Below are 18610 nucleotides of genomic sequence, written 5' to 3'. Positions count from 1 at the left end.
TACTTTAGTTTCCATTCAGTAGGATGCTGTACCCTGATAGTCTTCCTGTGGAAAAGATAAAAAAGATACTGAACAATTCCAAGCGGATGAGGTTGCAAGAACAGTGAGAAAGTGTCATAGAAGAAGCTTTCTGGAGGTGGGGGAAGGCTTGGAGATAATCGGTGAGGCTTTTGAAACTCGGATTCGTGTCAATGACATAAAAGATTTTTATTAGTAAAAGAATAACTTGAATAATTCACTATGAACATCTTTAAAGGAGGTAAATGAATTCTATTAAAGATGTCTCTGAAAACAACTATGTAGGGCGTTTAACAAAAATATCAGTTCTGGTTTTGCCAACATTTCTCGTACATAACAAACATTTTCAGGCAGCTTGATTTTCTTTGGGATTTTTTTTTTTAATCATTATGTCCTCGACTTGAAGCAACTTGCCAGGTTGCTTCATAAGTCTTAAAGTAAAGGAAAAATCATAAACATCAGATTCTTATCTTTTTTTCTGAACTGAAATATGTACCAAATTGAATTAAAATATTAGCATTTACAATTTCCATTATTTACAGTACCGTTTTTCTGGGTTTCAGGTAACATGTTCAACTTGCATGTTAATGGTAACTTAGAGAAGTGTGCCTACTGCTCACTGTAATATATATTACAGCCATGTGAGATTCTCAGCTGAAAAGTGCTTTGAGAGCATTGTTGTTTTATCTCGGCGGCAGATGAAGTTTGATGAGATCTGTTGGGGGGAAAAAAAAAAAAGCAGCTATAAATCTGCACAATTACACACTGAAGTCCTCCTGAACCTCCACACACTTCTGATATGTAAGCTGACAGAATCTGTTGGCAGCAATGCTTTATCTGGCGCTAGAGACAAGCAAACAGCAATCAACACAGAAGAGGCTGCAAGAAATTGTCTCCCACAAGTTTCTACTGTGGTAGACAGAAGATCAATTTCTGCATTCAGAGGTGAAGATTTGGTAAAGCACCTACAGAAAACTCACCTACTGGGGTGTTATCTCTCCTTTCATAGAATCACAGCCTTCATTAAGAGTTGATGGATAACAGGCTGCAAGCATGCAGAAGGGTGGGAAGGAACACACTTAAACAAATTACTAAGTTAAAATCTGCTTTTACACTGTGATTTTATTATACATTCTGAATTCCTAGCTGATGAGCCACTCCGTTGTGCTAAACAATAACTTGGAAACAGTCTGAACAGATCCATTGTGTTTAGCACAGGGAGCTGGAGTCTAGATCTCTGTCCAAGTATTACTTGATAATGCTGACTTTTAGAGCTCAACATTGAACTCAAACTCCTGATTAGCTAGAGGAGATAAAGGAACGGATTTCTCATGTCAGCTGCTCTGGTCCACTCTCCTGCACAGGTCAAAAAGAGGGCAGGTGCATGGACCTTGTACACCTGCTGGCCCCATCCAGTTTGTGTTATCTATGACCGTCTAGCATGGTTAAAATGCAAATCTGTACCCAGTGTCCTAACACATCTAATCTGTAAGTGATGCTATCAATTGTTGAAGCGTTTGGGGGGGAAACACATGATTATTTAAAGATTTTGTGAAGTTGCTTACTCAACATTGCAAATAAAAATTATTTCATGGAATCATAGGATGGTTTGGGTTGGAAGGGACCTTATAGATCATCTAGTTCCAACCCCCCACCATGGGCAGGGACACCTCCCCCTAGACCAGGTTGCTCAAAGCCCCATCCATCCTGGCCTTGAACACCTCCAGGGATGGGGCATCTCTCTGGGCAGCCTGTTCCAGTGTCTCACCACCCCCACACTAAAGAATTTCTTCCTAATATCTAACCTAAATCTACCCTCTTTCAGTTTAAAACCGTTTACCCCTCGTCCTGTCACTACACTCCCTGATAAAGAGTCCCTCTCCGCCTTTTCTGTAGGCTCCCTTTAAGTACTGAAAGACTGTTATAAGATCTCCCTGGAGTTGAGTCTTCTCCAGGCTGAACAATCCCAGCTCTCTCAGCCTGTCTTAATAGGAGAGGTGCTCCATCCCTCTGGTCATCTTCATAGCCCTCCTCTGGACTCACTCCAACAGGTCTTCTTGTGTTGGGGGCTCCAGAGTTGGACACAGTACTCCGGGTCTGGTCTCACGAGAGCGGAGCAGAGGGGCAGAATCACCTCCCTCCACCTGCTGGCCATGCTTCTTTTGATGCAGCCCAGGATGCAGTTGGCTTTCTGGGCTGCAAGCGCACATTGCTGGCTCATGTTGAGCTTCTCATCAACCAACACCCCCAGGTCCTTCTTCACAGGGCTGCTCTCAATCCATTCTCCACCCAGCCTGTATTTGTGCTTGGGATTGCCCTGACCCACCTGCAGGACCTTACACTCGGCCTTGTTGAACTTCATGAGGTTTGTACAAGCCCAGCTCTCTCAAGCTGGTCCAGGTCCCTCTAGATAGCATCCCTTCCCTCCAGCATGGTGACTGTTACAGTTTGGTGTCGTAAGCAAACTTGCTGAGGGTGCACTCAACTCCAATATCCATGTTGCTAACAAAGATGTTAAACAGTACCGGTCCCAGTACCAACCCGTGACGAACGGCACTTATCACTGGTCTCCACTTCTCCACTTCATCAAGTAATTTGTGTCATTAAATGCGAACTTTGGAAACGTGAAGCTCATTTCAAGCTAAAATATACTCACTGAGGCTCATAAATTTCTCTGCGCTAAATGCTATAAATCCACAAAATTCAGACAGAGAATTAGTTTTAATCCCAACAGGTTAAGCTAATGAATGGGGTATTTGCCTGCCATACCTTTTCCATTATTCATTTTGCTAATTATTATTAATCATTGAAGATTTTTCAGCAGAAGTTTTAACATACATGACTATGATTACTTTTTTTAACTATTTCCTGGAATTTGTATCATAGCAATAATTCTCCCAAGTGGACATTAATTATCATCAACTAGTTCTTCCACTCTAGCTTATGAGGGAGTTATATCACAGCGTTGAATGTTATCCTGCAGCAGAATCCGGCAAGGTCCTTATAAATAAGCGTTGATCAGCCTATCTCTTTCAAGTTGGTATGATTTGAAGCTGCTGTTTGTCTTAAAGGATCTACACGGATATTTTCATGCAAGAAGCATTATTCTTTGTTTTAAATTTAAAACAAAATTATTTAAGCTATATTTTTACTTGTAAGAAAGAAAAAATGTTGAAGATCCAGCAGTTAGTCCGATTTACTTATTGACATTTAAAAACTTGTGCAACTATTTAAGAGAAGTTTAACACATAATAAACAGCTGCAGTCTTCACAGAAGCCTTCAACCAAAATTTTGATGCACTGATTAAGCATTAAAAAATTGAAAGCAAAATTGATTAGACAAGTGTTATTGTCACAGATAAAGAAATGCAAAGTAAATATTATCTTTAACGCAGGTAAGAAAGATCTTAAAGTGTTTTGCAGTGTGAATTTGAAAAACGGGAGCCATTTGTCAAAAGGTTACAATAAGTAAAAATATTGTAAATATTCTTTCTTTCTCCATTACTTACTCCATTCTTCTCATATGTCCAAAAGACAGTGCTGGGTTCAAGCACTTTTCAACAATGGGCTCTATGAATTGTACATTACAGGTAGATTTTAAAAGTGATACCTTTATCCAGAGACTATATTAAATGCCTCAGTAATAGCAGACAGAAACTGAGAATTCAGTGAGCTTAGGAGAGCTCAGCTACCATCTAAGAGTATTAATATTAACTCTGATTGATGCGTGCCAATAAAAACACTCAGGTTCTCTGATCATACGAAATGCAATGTGCGTGGCTGTTTCTTCTGGTTTTACTGTTGAAATATGTCAGTACTGGTTGCTATGAATGTTCATAATATGATAATCCTAGAAACACTGTTGTAGAACAGTGAGAAGTAGTAGAAGGAATTACATTTCAAGTTGAGCTAAAAACAACAACAAAAAATGTTTATTCAAATCTATTGCTGTCTATATTGACAATACTGCTTGATGCAAGCGATGGCAGATAACAGATACCCTAAAACAATAGATAGGGGGGTTTACTTCCCAACTGTACCAGGTTAGGATCACAAACATACACAGCTGGTACACCTGAGCTAGTTACTTCTTAAACCCCAGTAACTCAGTTGCTTGAAATTCTGTGTATGTACTTGTAGTGGAACCATAAATGTTTCAAAAGTTGTGGGTTTTTTACCTTCTTATGCAGTTTTCAGTTTAGATTAAGGGAAGCGATCATCAGCCAAGTGCATTGCCAGTATCTGTAGAACAACTTTATTAAAGGGCACATAATTTTTCGTAAAACAGCTAATGAAAGTAGTGTTAGGAATTTTTGCATGCCTTTTTCAAAAATCGACACTGAGGAAAGCAGAACAGCACTGAAACTTTTTGTTTCTTGCTTATGACTATTACTCTGGTTCAGAGAGCCAAATTGGATGTAAAATTTCATGTAACTGTAGTTATTTCAGTACTCTTTTCAGACCGTTACTCATGTAAAAAGTTTAAGAATAGCTACATTGAGTTATTGCCATGTTTATTTCTATTTTTATTGTAAACAGAGAGGAATTAAAAGCTCAGCTATTTTACTTTTTAGCAAAATCACATATTTCTTTGCATTTAATGTATAGTGCACAAATTAGAGTGAATGATGCTGTGTTTATCCCCACTTTGGTTTTCATGCTCAGTAGATGCTTTGTGTGATATAGCCAAGCAACAGCATGCTAATTTGGCAGCTGGAATGCAGAGGGTAGCAAAACTTTAAAAGGAAAAAAAAAAAAAAAAATGAGATAGGTCATACCTAAACATTGTGTCTGGAAAAGCAACAACAATGGTAAAGTAGCCTAAGTGTTCCCATTCTGTGTTCCTTATTCAATTACTGGTCTTAAGGTAAAATTCAGTTGGCTTTTAAAATTCTAAACTGCACTGATGAGGCGATAGATTTGTAAAAACACATGACCCATAACAGTTTAAACTGCATGGTTATATAAATAATACACTTAAAGTCTAGCAGGTTCAGAACAAAAACATATGGGAAGAAATTGTATTTTGGAGGAAAAGTGTGCTATGAATGTAATAGTGTGTTCTGTATTAGTTTATTTGCTTGAGAATTACTTTTTCTGTAGCATTTTCTAGCAATTTTTTAAATAAAAATCTACAGTCACAAGCCAAGAAAGGAGGCAGAATCGATTTGAGGATAATATTTTTGAGTGTCTAATGTCTTTCGGTCGCTATCAACAGTTCTGTCTTCTCTGCCACTCAGGAATATGGTCTAGTCTTTTGACTATTACTCTTTTCTCTCTGTAATGTGTCTGTCTGATGTCATAACATCTGGATTAATCTCATCAACTCTTCCTGCTGAGCAATTCTAGGTTTTTGTGTAATGCTTTGTCTATCCTCTTCCCCCACTAAAATCTAACCTATACAAACTAAGACTTTTCAATTTTTGTAGCTCTCACAAATGTATTTTTTCCCAGCTGATTATCCATTCGGAATGTTTCTGGGAGCATAATTTCCCAAAACTTAGCCCTCATGCACAAGAACCCTTTTCTAACTTCACCAAACCCAACTGTTTTACATTTTAAGGTTTTCCAGAGATGGTGTGTGTACACAATTCTGATTTCCACCCACACTAAGCAGTTGCATTTTCCCACCCTTCTCTGATAGCTTCTCTCTTTGAAAGAATACTGAGTTTGTGTTTGTGTGCCTACATAGAAATGTTACAGTAGAGAGGTAGTTTCTGTGGTAAACTTTGAGTATCTTGTAGAAAACCATATTTTGTCACAGCCACTCAACGTTCCATCTCCCAATCTGCTGTTTCTGTTCTGTCTTCAATGATTGTCAGCGAGCTTACATTTCCAAATTCACTGAATTGGTGTATGATAATTTGACTCGGATTCAGATTTCATTGTGGAATTTTGCTAGATGTTCATACAGAGGAATCTACTTGCAGAATTATTTCCTATTTTCTAGCTTTACATTTCACATCTGTCAAACATGGAGCCTATTTACAGCAGCATTACTGTTCATTTCCAACTTTGACCTTCCAGTCGACCAAATCTTCATCACCTCAAAAGATTTACTTTGACTTAGCTACAGGTTACAAAAAATAAATACTGCTAATTATAAAGACAGAACTCCCTGAATGCTTTTGTCCCTCTGCCTGTAAGTGTATTTTACCTAATGTGTCTTCACTGTGGTGGCTGTTCTTTTGAACTGCGTGGTCTTAAAACGTGCTGTGTCAAGCTTTGGGTTATTCTTGGTGAGTTTTGTTCTGTTGCGGAATTTTCATAAATCATTGTATTCACAACTTTTTGTTCATCAACTACCAACACAGCTGCTGCTACCACCCTGATGAGCTGTGTGATGCGCACACTGTTGATTAGGTGCTTCACATTACTTTGTATTATTTAATAATTTGGGAAGAAACAAAGTAATTTCTTCTATGTGTTAAATTTTATCATGGTGTGCCTGGTACACTGCTTTTGAGTCAGAAATAAATACCACAGCTGCCTTCAAGCCAGTATTTAGTATTTATATAGACTTGTTTCAGCATAATGTGAGTAGAAGCTCTTTCACACATTAATGGCAAAGTCACATGAATGAGCATTAAGTACGAGGAGGTCAAATGCATGTTGTAGCTCAAAGATGCTCTCTGCCTCAGTAAATGTTTAACTAGCTGTTTAAACTAAGATCTTAAGGCCTTAAACTTAGGCCTTAAACTAAGGCTCTACTTACGTGTTTGCTAGGATTGATTAGTTTTAGAAAACCTCTCTTTTAGAGGTGCAGCTTATAATTGCCAAGGATTTCTTGAATCCATGTCCCTGAAAATAATAATCTCTGCCAGCTGAAGATTATTTTTTGCCAAAAATAACTGCATTTATGCTACAGCATTTGTCAACAAAGCTGTATTGACCAGCAATAGGGAAGGGGTTTGTGTTTATGAAAAAATTATACCACTAACCAACAGAGCTATACTCAGAAGAATCCAGGGCCTAGGATTCCTAAGTTTTGCATTAATGGCAGCAGCTGAAATTTTGACAAGTGATGGCTGTAAGAATAGCTAATATTATGGGTGTGCTTTTAAAAATCTGGACCAAGTATAAATTTATTGTTAATTTAGAACTGCTTTTCTTGATATTCTTAAACTGATTTCTTTTTTTGTAACGTGAAAAGCTAAAGTCTGTATGGTCAGACTAAATGAATGGTAGGTTCATAATAGGATTTTGAGATACTTTGTAAACTTTTGCGTTAATGTGTGGGTCAGATCCTAATTGAGTTAAAGCAGTCCTTCCTATGAAAACCGTAATCGTCACGTGTTAATTTGATACTTAGAGTGAAAGTTGTTACCGTGTCTTTCCTACAGTTAATTATTTGCCATACTAATAAACTGCCATAAGCAGTTTAGAAACATGAACCTCCTGACTCCGGAGGTTCTTTCCAGTAAAATGTAACTAAAGAGCAACCTTTCCTAAAATCAAGGGGACACACAGCTTTTTAAAGTTGCATTTGAATCTTCCCACCGGGGACTCTGCTGAATGATCACCTATCTAAATGACCAGTAGTCATGCTACTGGAGTAGTTGGCTAGTTTATCTCCTTTAACAAAGTCTCCAGCTCCTGGGACTTGATAAACCCTCAGCTGGCTACTATCCTTAAGTCACAGAAAGTAAACAGGAGCCTGCAGAAGTGTTAGAAAAAGCAGTACCATAATCCTCTCAGAACTTTCATTCAGGTTGCTTCCTTGGTGATAACCTGTTGGATTCCCGTGGATGATGTGCTGGCCATAGGTCTTTCTTAATGTTCTGCATTTATTGAATTACTGATTTTACAGAGGGATATTGTCAAACTTTATAAAGCTCCTAAAATGCCTGACAAGGATTACTTTAAAACAATAATCAGTCTCTAGCGAAAATCATAAAATTTACTTTAAAATACAGTGCAGTTGCTACCCTCTCCTCAAAACTGCTTCATCTTCCTAGACAGAAAGTTTAATTTCACTTCAGTTGATGCCCCAGTTTGGTTGCCTGAATCACACTGAAGTTGTATGTCTAAACTGAATTTTGATACCTTCCAAATTTTTATCTCCAGTGGTTTTAAGCAGCACAATTCAAAATGTAATCATCAAACTATTAATTATATGATTTATTTTTTTTTTTAATTTGGAAATTGAGTCAACATGAATGTTACTGTTTGTACATTTTGTATGAACTGTAGCCAGACCAAACTATGTTAGATAATGGCTGTCAGGACACTATCAGGACAGGATGGGTTTTTCTAAGCTGAAACAGAGAGAATAACCAGGATCTTTCCTCATTTCCTTTAAATAGTCCCACAGAACCTGTCAGTGTCTGAACCTCTACAATTTATTTAACACCAGTTAAATTCAGAATTTTCTCATTAACAGACTATTCCAGATCTCTAAGGAGGTCCTTTAATCCTTCAGTTCCAGCACTCAGCCTGTCTGTGTTGAACTCCCTAGCTTCCGCTTTCCTTTACACTGTCCTTTTGTTGCCTTGCCAGTACGTGTCACTGGCATCTTGACTTCTGATACTCAGAACTCTTACGCTTGAGAAGTGGCTTTTCTTGGATTGCATGATTTCCTGGTAAAAAATAGCAAATGTTGAAACTAATGTTTGCTCTCTTTCTTCACCTACATTTGAAAACTTGGTGTACTAAAGCAAATGGAATTGTATCAGATAGTTTGGGCCGTGAGTCTTTATAATAGTCACGTCGCGTTTGTGCTTATTTATTGCTAAGAGACAAGGGATATTCAAAACTGTCCTGGCAAAAAGAACCCTAGATAAAGAACTAAAAACCAACACCAAAACTTGTTATGGAGACAGCAATATTCCAGTGGTGCAACAAGCAGATTATCTGCGTAAACTGTTCTCAAGAACAAATGATTGCTCAACATTGACAGCCTGAACCAGCCTGTGAAGCTGCCTTTTCACTTTTGTCTTAGTTTCCTTCCCTATCTTTTCTTATGTACCTTCTTATGTGATTATTTCTAGACCAATGCCTTTCTAGTCTGTTCAACAAACCATTGGTCATTCCCCTCAAGAATACAAAGAAATGTGTTATTACATTTAGTATGTCATTGTCCCAAGGGGAAAAAAAGGGGGCAAAGGAGTCTTCATCCCACTGTAACTTGAGGGAGGCTGAATAGCTATGTGTAATTTCATTACTTGTAAGGCTCACAGTCATATCTGCTTCCAGTGGGTCGGACAGAAGGTGCATAATAGAGACATTATCAATACTCCATGGCAGGAATAATATTCAGTAGGTACTTGGCAGTTATAGAGGCACATCTTGGGAAACATGCACTTATATCTCAACAGTTGGCTGACTTGAAATCAGTTCCCAGGACAATAAACTCTTTCCTCAAGTTCTTGACCTGTTTTCCAAACTGAGATTCGTAGTAAATGATGAAAAATTAACTCTGAAGATCATATACACCTGAATACCACCAAAGATAAACAAATGGGAACCCTCTTAAATTCACAGTCAGCGCTGGCCTATCTATCAAAAGACAGACTGAAGTCTTATTGTAATTCCACTGAATTTAAGAGTAAGGTGACAGTGTTGCAGAAGATGCTGATGTTTGCTGATACCCAGATTTACTGCAGTGGGTAAGAACTATATTCTCCCCTTCCATGCATCAGATAGAAACAGTGGCCACTACTTTTTCCCAGGTTATATCAGAAGTCAATCTATAACTGAACTGGGGCATATGACTGACTTTCCTGTTTCTTCCTCATAGCTTGGAACTTGAGAACTTCTCTTATCAATAAAAAGGAAAAAGATTAACCCCACAATTTTGGAAAACAAATGAGTTTTCAGAGTGCTACTACCTGTCAGGAGTGGTCCTATTGGCTGTGCACTGGCTTTCTCATCCCACATCCACTGCACAGGCATTTTGAGAGGGAACAAAATGAACATGACTTAGAGAATTTAGCGTGAACCATACTTTACACTAAAAGAGACAGTAGCTAAAAACCTGTTTGTCCACAACAGAAAAAGTAAAATTAGGACCATCTGCTCCAGGAAAAGCGTGGCTCAGAACCTCTGGCAATGCCTTCTTTGTCAGAAGTCCCGAGATTTGTTTTATCTCATTCCCACAATTGCTTTGATTTCCAAGATAATATTCAGCACCAGGAAGTCATGGCTACTTTAGTGATAGTCCACTATTGCTAAGAATAGGTTTGTCTGTCAGACTTACTGCGTACATCCACATAGGCTGCCGTATACATTCCCATTTTGCTGGACATTGTGCTCTGTGGGCAAATTGAGCCTGGGGAGAGAAAGCCTCTGTTGAAAAAGAAAAACTTTTCCATATTGCTGCACAAAATACAACCTCAGAGGTGTACCAGTTTAAAGAATTCTGTCCCATCTCCTGCGCTTAAAACAAACAAGATGATTATTCAGCTCCTTCAGTACCCACCTGGCAACAATGCCCATCTGACATGTTTCAGACCCAATTCCTCTCTCTCATCCCAGAGATTTTTCCAAATGGGTCACTTGGTGCAGTTCCACGCACTGGTTGTTGAATCACGGGCCTCTTCCCTTCAGGCACCACAGCATACATACTTTTAACCTCAGTGAATCATAGACTCCTTCAAAAACACAGAAATTAAGAAATTTGTAAAGAAGCCCTCTCACCTTTATGGAACACCAGACTGCTGAGTAGCAGGTAGAAGCAGTGCTCAGTCCAAAAGAATAGTATTGCATGATGTAGTGACTTACAAAACCTGATTCCTCCACTCAGTGCCTGGGAAGGAGCTGCTGTCAGTCATCTAAAAGTGATACTGAGAGTCTCAGAGAAATCTGTACATACATATATGTATATATACATGTTTACCGTGGTACCTGAAGAACACTGCAGTCCTCACTTACATGAGATTTTTTTTTCACTTGAGCAGGAACTGAGTCAGAGTTATCTTCAGCCTTTGCTGTGTGCCTGCAAATGAACACACGGAGGCAGGTGATATGCTAGCTAGTAGGCAACCAATTAGTAAAAGAGTTGTAAACCTGTTAGGAAGGGTTGCATGGGTACCTTCAGGGACATTGACATTGACTGCAGTTTGTAAAAAGCTGGATACGGAGGGATAACTGTCCTCTTTTAACAACTAACCTGTGTCCGTCTTTCTGTTTGCATGTCCTAGTTGAAACAAATATATTTAAACTGACATTTTCCAATATTATTTCTTTTCAGCTATTGATCTCATAAATAATTTGTTGCAAGTGAAAATGAGAAAGCGCTACAGTGTGGACAAAACGTTAAGCCACCCGTGGTTACAGGTATTGCTACAAATTCCATGGTTTTTCCTATGCGTTTAGGCTCTAAGTATATAATAAATTTTCATCTTTAAGCACTGTAGAATCTAAGCAAATCTACAAACCTGAAGATGTTTTCAAATCCTGTGTACCTCATACTTCTTCACCAGTTTACCTATACTTTCTCATTAATTTGAAATTAGATTCCAATACTAAAGCCTTTCATGTTTTCAGAATACATTACAAAAGTATTTTATCTTGTTTGTCCACTGAGAACATGATATACGTATATATAAAAACCCATTCGAGTCATTTGACTTACATTATCTCATTGCCTGGAGTCAACCAGATTCACTTCTTATTAAAACTAATCAATCAGCTTTCACTTCACAGTCATCAAAAGAACTAGTGAAGTTGTATGCTTTCCAGGAAGATGTATTAGCCACCTGCAGTTGAAATCTTCACCTAAAAACTGAAATGTTGGGAAATTTTGAGATACTAGCAGCCACTGTCTTCTGCTCCTCGTATGGTAGTCCTTTTTATCCTGTCAGCGGCCAACTCACTGCAAATTAAAGACCTAAAACAGCATCAGTGCAGTGAGCAGCCAGGGCCCGTCCCACCGCCCTCAGGCAGGGAGCAGGGCAGGCTGGGGGCCACCCCACCCCAGGCCAGGGTATTCAGCTCTTCCCTGGGCACGGGGACAGGCTGAGGCCAGGCTGGGACATCAGCCTGTGGGATCAACCAAGGGATCCACATTTGCATCTAAGAAAGTGATCATGGCACAAGCGTGGCACAGATCAGGTGCGTAATCTGCAATCCCAAAGAAATCTTTATCCAAATTGAAAACTGGCTCCTACTCCAGTACCTTACAGTTGCAACTGTTTCTCAAAGTAGAGGGTGACCTGCTGGTATGGGAGGAAAAGGGCTGCAACCTCCCACCCCACACCCCACCTTCCCCAGGGACATTTCTCCTGGGCTCGCTTTTTTCCTCCTGGATTTCCTGTCCCTCCCCAGTCTTTTCCTCCAAGACTGCTCTTCTCCCTGGCAACCATTGTAGAATGCATTTCTCTGAGCCTTTGGGGACCAGAGACGTGATCTGGGCTAAGGTCTGCAGCAAGGATGCTGGCTGTCTCATGTGATGGGACAGAGTCCTTCACCTCTCTATACCCACTTTTAGCACTGTGCAATAGTGAGTGGAGGTGAACTAAGGACAGGCAGTACAGCAGCAGCTCTAGCACCATGGATGAGATGAGTCCTTTTTCCAGAAGATCTGTGGGCTAAGGAAAGATAACAGTGGTGCAGGGCAGTGAGGTGTAGAGATGATTTCTGAGACGATGCCCGCGTAAGAAGCGGGTCAGGATGTGAGATACTAAGGATGAATGCTTTATTGCATTTACAGTGGGGGGGCTTTGTGGTGGTTTGGGTAGGTGACCAGCGTTGTGTCTTAGGTTGAAACAAGGTGCAGGAGAAAAAGAAAATTGGATACAGGATTGTGAGCAGAGGTTAGTCTGTATGGGGCTAGGATTGACTTTATTACTGCAGCTTCATATATGCTTTGGGTGGGAATAAGAAAAGAAATTATGAAACTCAAGATACACTTTAGGCAAATCAGAAGCTGCAGAGCATGGTGGTCTAAACAGCATGAGAACCAAACCAGTTTCCAGTCTTACTGTTGACTGTCAACAAGGAGTTCCAAAATACCTTGATGCTTAGATGTATGTGTCTCTGACTACACCAGTAATTGCCTAAGTTTGAAAAAGCAGATTTTTTCTAGCCCAAGCTGAATTCATATCCTGCACCATTATTCTGAGATGGAGTGACGGTCTTGGTGTCTGATACAGATCATGAGGATGTACATGTATGATTTAAAGATGTTTCTTCTTCCGTATTCATCTTGTGACTGGTGTGAGGAATTGTTTTACCACCCATGCTTCATTTAGATATTTTGGACATCTGTCCAAAATCCATATCCATACGTTCTGCAAAACAACCCATAATATCTCCATACTATACTTATGACAGAGTTCAATAAAATTAATTTATCAAACAATCCTCTAGAGGTGAAATCTATCTCTACAGGCAGTTTTCATACTTATTAATGGTAAATGTTTCCATTTCAGAACGATAGGGATGCCTGACCTTCAGATTGCCAAGTTAATATCACTTGGCATATTATCGGTAGTAGAAGGGAACGTCATATATTTTAGGGAATTAAAAACTCATACTGTTATTCTATTTCAGGACTATCAAACCTGGTTAGATTTACGGGAACTGGAATGTAAAATGGGGGAACGTTACATCACCCATGAAAGTGACGACTCCCGATGGGAACAGTATTCAGGAGAACATGGATTGCAGTACCCAGCACACCTTATCAGTCCAAGCGCTAACCATAATGAAAACACCAAGCTAGAAGAAACAGAAATGAAAGCCCTCAGTGAGCGTGTCAGCATCCTTTAAGTTGCATCCCCTATAATCTGTCAAAACACTGTGGAATTAATAAATACATACGGTCAGGTTTAACGTTTGCCTTGCAGAACTGCCATTATTTTCTGTCAGATGGGAACAAAGCTGTTATGCTGTTACACTGTTGATGTATCTGAGTTGCCAAGACAAATCAACAGAAACATTTTTGTGTGACCAACTGTGTTGTATTTACAAAAGTTCCCAGAAACACTAAACTTGTTATTGTGAATGATTCATGTTGTATTTAATATATTAAAACCTGTCTCCACGGTGCCTTTGCAAACTAGTGGTTTTCTTACTTGAGCCTCATTTTGGTAAGAGAGAACTTTCCCACAAAGATCTGGGGGTTTTTTGTGCATCGTTAGTATTGTAATTGTAAGCAAACTCTTGAAGAGTAGATTATAACTGCTGTTCTGTGAACAACTTCTACCATTTGGATAAAAGCTTTATTTAGTGTCAAAAAAATAGAAAAAGCAAAAAATACTGAATTGCATAGCACTGTACAGTTTCAAAGCAGATAACCTGTGTATATGTGTTTGTGTACATAAATACACACAGACACACACACTATAACTTACTTTTAAGCCTAAATGCCTTAGTATTGTAAACTGCAGCATGTCGGTTGTTATTTCCCCCTTTTCTTAAAATATTCTTCTCTAATATGAATATTCTCTAATATGTACATTCAGAAGCTAAATAACTTGTTGACTTTGTGTATGTTTTCAATAAAAGTCTTGTTAAAATAGGTTCATTTGATTAATCTTTCTGTTTTAAAAATCCCTAGAATGCCATCAGAGGTAGGTGGAGTAGGTTAGTTAATCATTGAGAAGCCCATGTGGAGGTCGGTAGGAAAATGCTGCCAGATAACCTGCGTACCTATGAAACGCACTTTGTAACAACCTGCCTGGGTGATTTTACATCATAAATTCAATCGGTTTTGAAACGTACCGGGTCAGTGGGGAATATGAGTGCTCTGCTTTTGCACTACTGAAATTAATGAGAATTTATTTTTTAGAGAACTGTGCTGCTTCTGCTTTTGTACTGAGTTGTATTGAACTGACAGGGTTCCCACCTTCCTTCCCCTGAAAACTTTAAAGATACTAATTTTCATTTCTAGCCGTTACTTAGTGTTCCAACACTAACCCATTTAGCTTTAACTGTGAGAGAGGTTCAGGCTGCACCGTAAAACACGTGCCAGAGTAACTCCATGACAAGCTGAAAATTGCTCTATGGCACAGGCCAGCTCTGAAAGGAACAGTTGATGTACAGGTATTGAACCGTGAGGTCAAAAAAGAAGAGATACACGGGACGAGAAGCAGAAAGGTGCAATGATTAGAGTCACGTATAATGAACTTTTACTGATCAAATCTTGGCTTTATGTTACAACCATGAGCTTTTTGTCTGATAAATCCATTCTTTCCTCAAAGAAGAGCTTTGTCCAGAGGAAGCTTATGCCAGATGTGCAACATTACCAGAGCCAGCAGAGTTTTACTTATTTTGCACCTCTACTGGACGGATGGTGTGTACTGTAGAAGAAATGAAGAAAAAACACATTTATTCAAACAGAAAAATTACATTTTCTAGAAAGCTAAAAGGTATTGTGAAAAATGACTTCTTAATCTCTTCTTCCTCCTCCCCACCTCTTTTGCCCTACTCCCAGAAAGGAAAGATACCAGTTCAAGCTCAGAAATCCTTTCCCGCTTCAGCTGGACCCTGCAGGAAGCTCTCTGCTAACACTAGCCTTGTAACATGTTCTGAAACAACTCTGCTCGGGCAGAGTTTGAGTGTGTTGACTTTTCTGCCGTGCTGTAATGTCTATATTTTCAGTCAGGACTTTCCTACAAGGCTAAATTTGGCTAATCGTTTGCTGCTGTTTCTTTTTCATTCAGCCTCATTCTTAATCTTAAATCGGATATAAAATAAACATAAAAATAGACTCAGACTCATTATCAAATTTCTGTCAGTAAAAGTATATACGCATATTTAAAAGCAAGTCTACTTAACGGCGCAGTGGTGGGCTCACAGCTGTATAAAGATTATATTCTGCTCTTTAGCAACTCCAGGAGTCAAGACGAATTAACTAACTTTTCTGAAAGGAAATTGAGGAAAATTATCTGAATCATATAGACTTTGTTCAGGTGTGGATATCATGAGTGTTCATAAGGAGCCATGACCTCACAGATGTACCTTCATTTTGTTGTCTCATCCACTTGTGTTAACCAGTAACAGAGATTTAGAGCTCTGCTTTCACATTGATCAGTTTAGGTGAGTCAGGCTTTTATTAGTGGCTTGTTTTTATTTACAGTTAGTGTACCAACCTTGGACCAAAGGTAATTTTGAACGACATAGTTAAATTCTCAAAAATATCGAATAATGCGCTGGCACTCTCTTCTCTACCATAGGCACTGGTCAGGAGATTAAAATAGAAAGCAAACTACTTTGCAGCTTGCAACGGCATCTCTAAGAAGCTGGGTGACAAAACTAAAACCAGCGCAACTTTTAATGAAGGAGGGACAGGGAGTACTTACACTAAAGCCCATCATCTGCTGATTTCTGCCATAACAATGCTTAGTATGCACCAGGGTTTGCCAAGCACAGACCTATGTTGATAAACATATTTAATCCCATGGAGCACTTTTGATAAACTGTTTGCCAACAGAGCACAGACAAAAGTATAAATAAATTACTACTCTGAGGCACTTTCTGACTAGCTACTAAACATGATTTCAAAGGAACTCTTGTTTTATTACTAGGGGCATATCATGCTTTTTTTCCTCCCCATGCCTGTTATTTTTAGCACCGAAGCTTGCTTCATCGCTTTAAGGAACTTGTGCAAATATTCATTGCTTTTTTAAAAAGATTCTGCCATTAGCCAATATAATAAATTAAAATTTTCCCTGCTGCCGTTCAAAAATGTGAAATTTGAACTGTTTGCAGTTCAGCCAGACAGATGAATTCACTGATTCCTAACTCAAAGCCTAAATGGAAACTTGCTCTTCCAGATACATCAGCATCAAAGTGTACCGAAGCAAATCTGCGATTGTGTCGTCCTACATGATTTTCCTTTGCTTGTTTTACTCAGGGAAAGGGAATGGTAGGCTGCTCTGTAATAGTGTTTCCATGGCCTTTAGATTTTCCATTAGACCAACAGTTCCTGCTCATGCATCGCGGAAGCAAAATGCAACAGTGGTTACGCTGCACATAAATATCGACCTGAGGATCTCATGACGGCTTTTCCTTTTCTGCTGTGCTACTGCATATCATATGCATATCAAGCACATGTGTACACATAATCATACATCTGTAGGCACGTTTATTGTGTCAGAGCTTAGCTGTGGAGTGCAGGGAAGTAGCCAACACATACTTGGAAGCTAGAACTTCAGATTTATGTTAAGTTGCTATTTTCACTTCTACCATCTTCTTTATTCCTTCAGATATATTTTCTTTATCCACCGTCTTTTCCAGGCAGTTTAACTAACTCAGCAAATAAGGTGAGCAAAAAGCATGCACTTGCACAACTTGTTCAGCTCGAGTGTCGCGCAGCTGCTCAGCCACGTGTGACCATCCGTCCACACCTTCACATCGTAGGACAGAAGGGAGTTCCTGTCAGTGGGCCTTGTCTCCCATTGTCTCAGATTCTACATCAGACCTCCTTATTCTCAGCTTAGCAGGATCTGTTCAAAACTGGTTGGATATTCGGCCTTCCCCTTTTCTTTCTCCTCCCTCCCCTTTCCCCTCTGCACCTCGCTACTGAAAAGCCTTCCTAGAATCTCACTTCTCCAGTGATTAGAAAGTTGTAAATCCTGACTTCATGGCAAGGCAAGAACCATCTGGTTCTTGTGTCAACAGCAGTCACTTTTTTTGTTTGAGAGGTTAAACAAACTAGGTTATTTATTTTCCGTTATTGGATAAATTAACACCTCTCCTGCACACCTGAATTTATCCTGGACAATGAAGTCACAGAGGTGACGTGGAAAATGTTATTAAGCTGGGAAAAAAAAAAAAAAAAACAAAAAAAAAACCCAAACCCAAAACCTTACCGGACTAAGGGGAACAGATACTCAGCATACTGTGAAATTAGGGGTAAAGGAAAAAAAATAAAGCTCCCAGTGAAAATTTAAGAGTGAGTCACCAGGCAGGATAACCCCCATATTCTACTTCAGTCCATAAGACATAGGGAGAAAGCTCAGGGTTGAGTAATTATGGATTATGGTGCAGATGATGGTGCAGCATTATTTAGATACATCTACCAAAATATGGACATTCTGGAAAAGCTCTGCTTCATGCAGATAAACCCTGTAGCTGTTCAGCACCCCAAACTTTGCTCAACTTATCACTTTCCTGGAGACACTCGATTCTTTTTTCTTCTTTTTTTTTTTTTTTTTCTCCTCCCCAGAAAGATAGGCTACAATTTATTCCAGCAACAAAGGAAGCCAGCCACATACTGCACTGGCCGCCTTCTACCTCATGACCAGACCTATGGAATCTCAACCAAAAGTCTCACATTCCCGGGGTTCACTGTGCATGTGCCAGATGGGAAAGAGCTCAACCAAATCAAATGTAAACCAGAATAACTGACTCGGTAGATCAGGTACTTTTCAGTGGTGACAAATTTGACACCTGAATGGGATGCAGAGTTTCACTTTGCTTTTTGCTTAGCTTGTTCCTAGCAACTGGAGCAAGTGAATGCTGAAATCAGGGTCTATCGGGTGAGCTGATATTTGTCGGTGCTTCTCACTGAATCTTTGCTTGGCTTAGGTGAAGAACAGGGAGCACACGTTGTAAGAAGTGTGAACTATTTTGCTGCCTTACTAAGCACATCTACTAACTTTAACATCAGCTGTTCACAAAGAAGCATTTAAGAAAAGCCTAC

At 39.3% G+C, this 18610-nt stretch overlaps 1 protein-coding gene across 2 annotated transcripts in view; it reads left to right on the top strand.

Moving 5' to 3' along the window:
- PRKD1 (protein kinase D1) overlaps positions 1-14473 on the top strand; it is a 145981-nt gene extending 131508 nt beyond the window's left edge. For both annotated transcript variants that reach the window (XM_082484759.1, XM_082484760.1), the window contains 2 exons: positions 11210-11295; positions 13513-14473. In XM_082484759.1, the coding sequence (XP_082340885.1) occupies positions 11210-11295; positions 13513-13731 (305 nt within the window). In that variant the 3' untranslated portion in view covers positions 13732-14473. The remainder of the gene's footprint in view (positions 1-11209; positions 11296-13512) is intronic.
- The last annotated feature ends 4137 nt before the right edge of the window (positions 14474-18610 follow it).

The sequence above is a fragment of the Vanellus vanellus genome, assembly GCF_965231255.1.
Source record: "Vanellus vanellus genome assembly, chromosome: 6".
Taxonomy (NCBI): domain Eukaryota; kingdom Metazoa; phylum Chordata; class Aves; order Charadriiformes; family Charadriidae; genus Vanellus; species Vanellus vanellus.
This window is presented reverse-complemented; position numbering and strand designations above follow the sequence as displayed.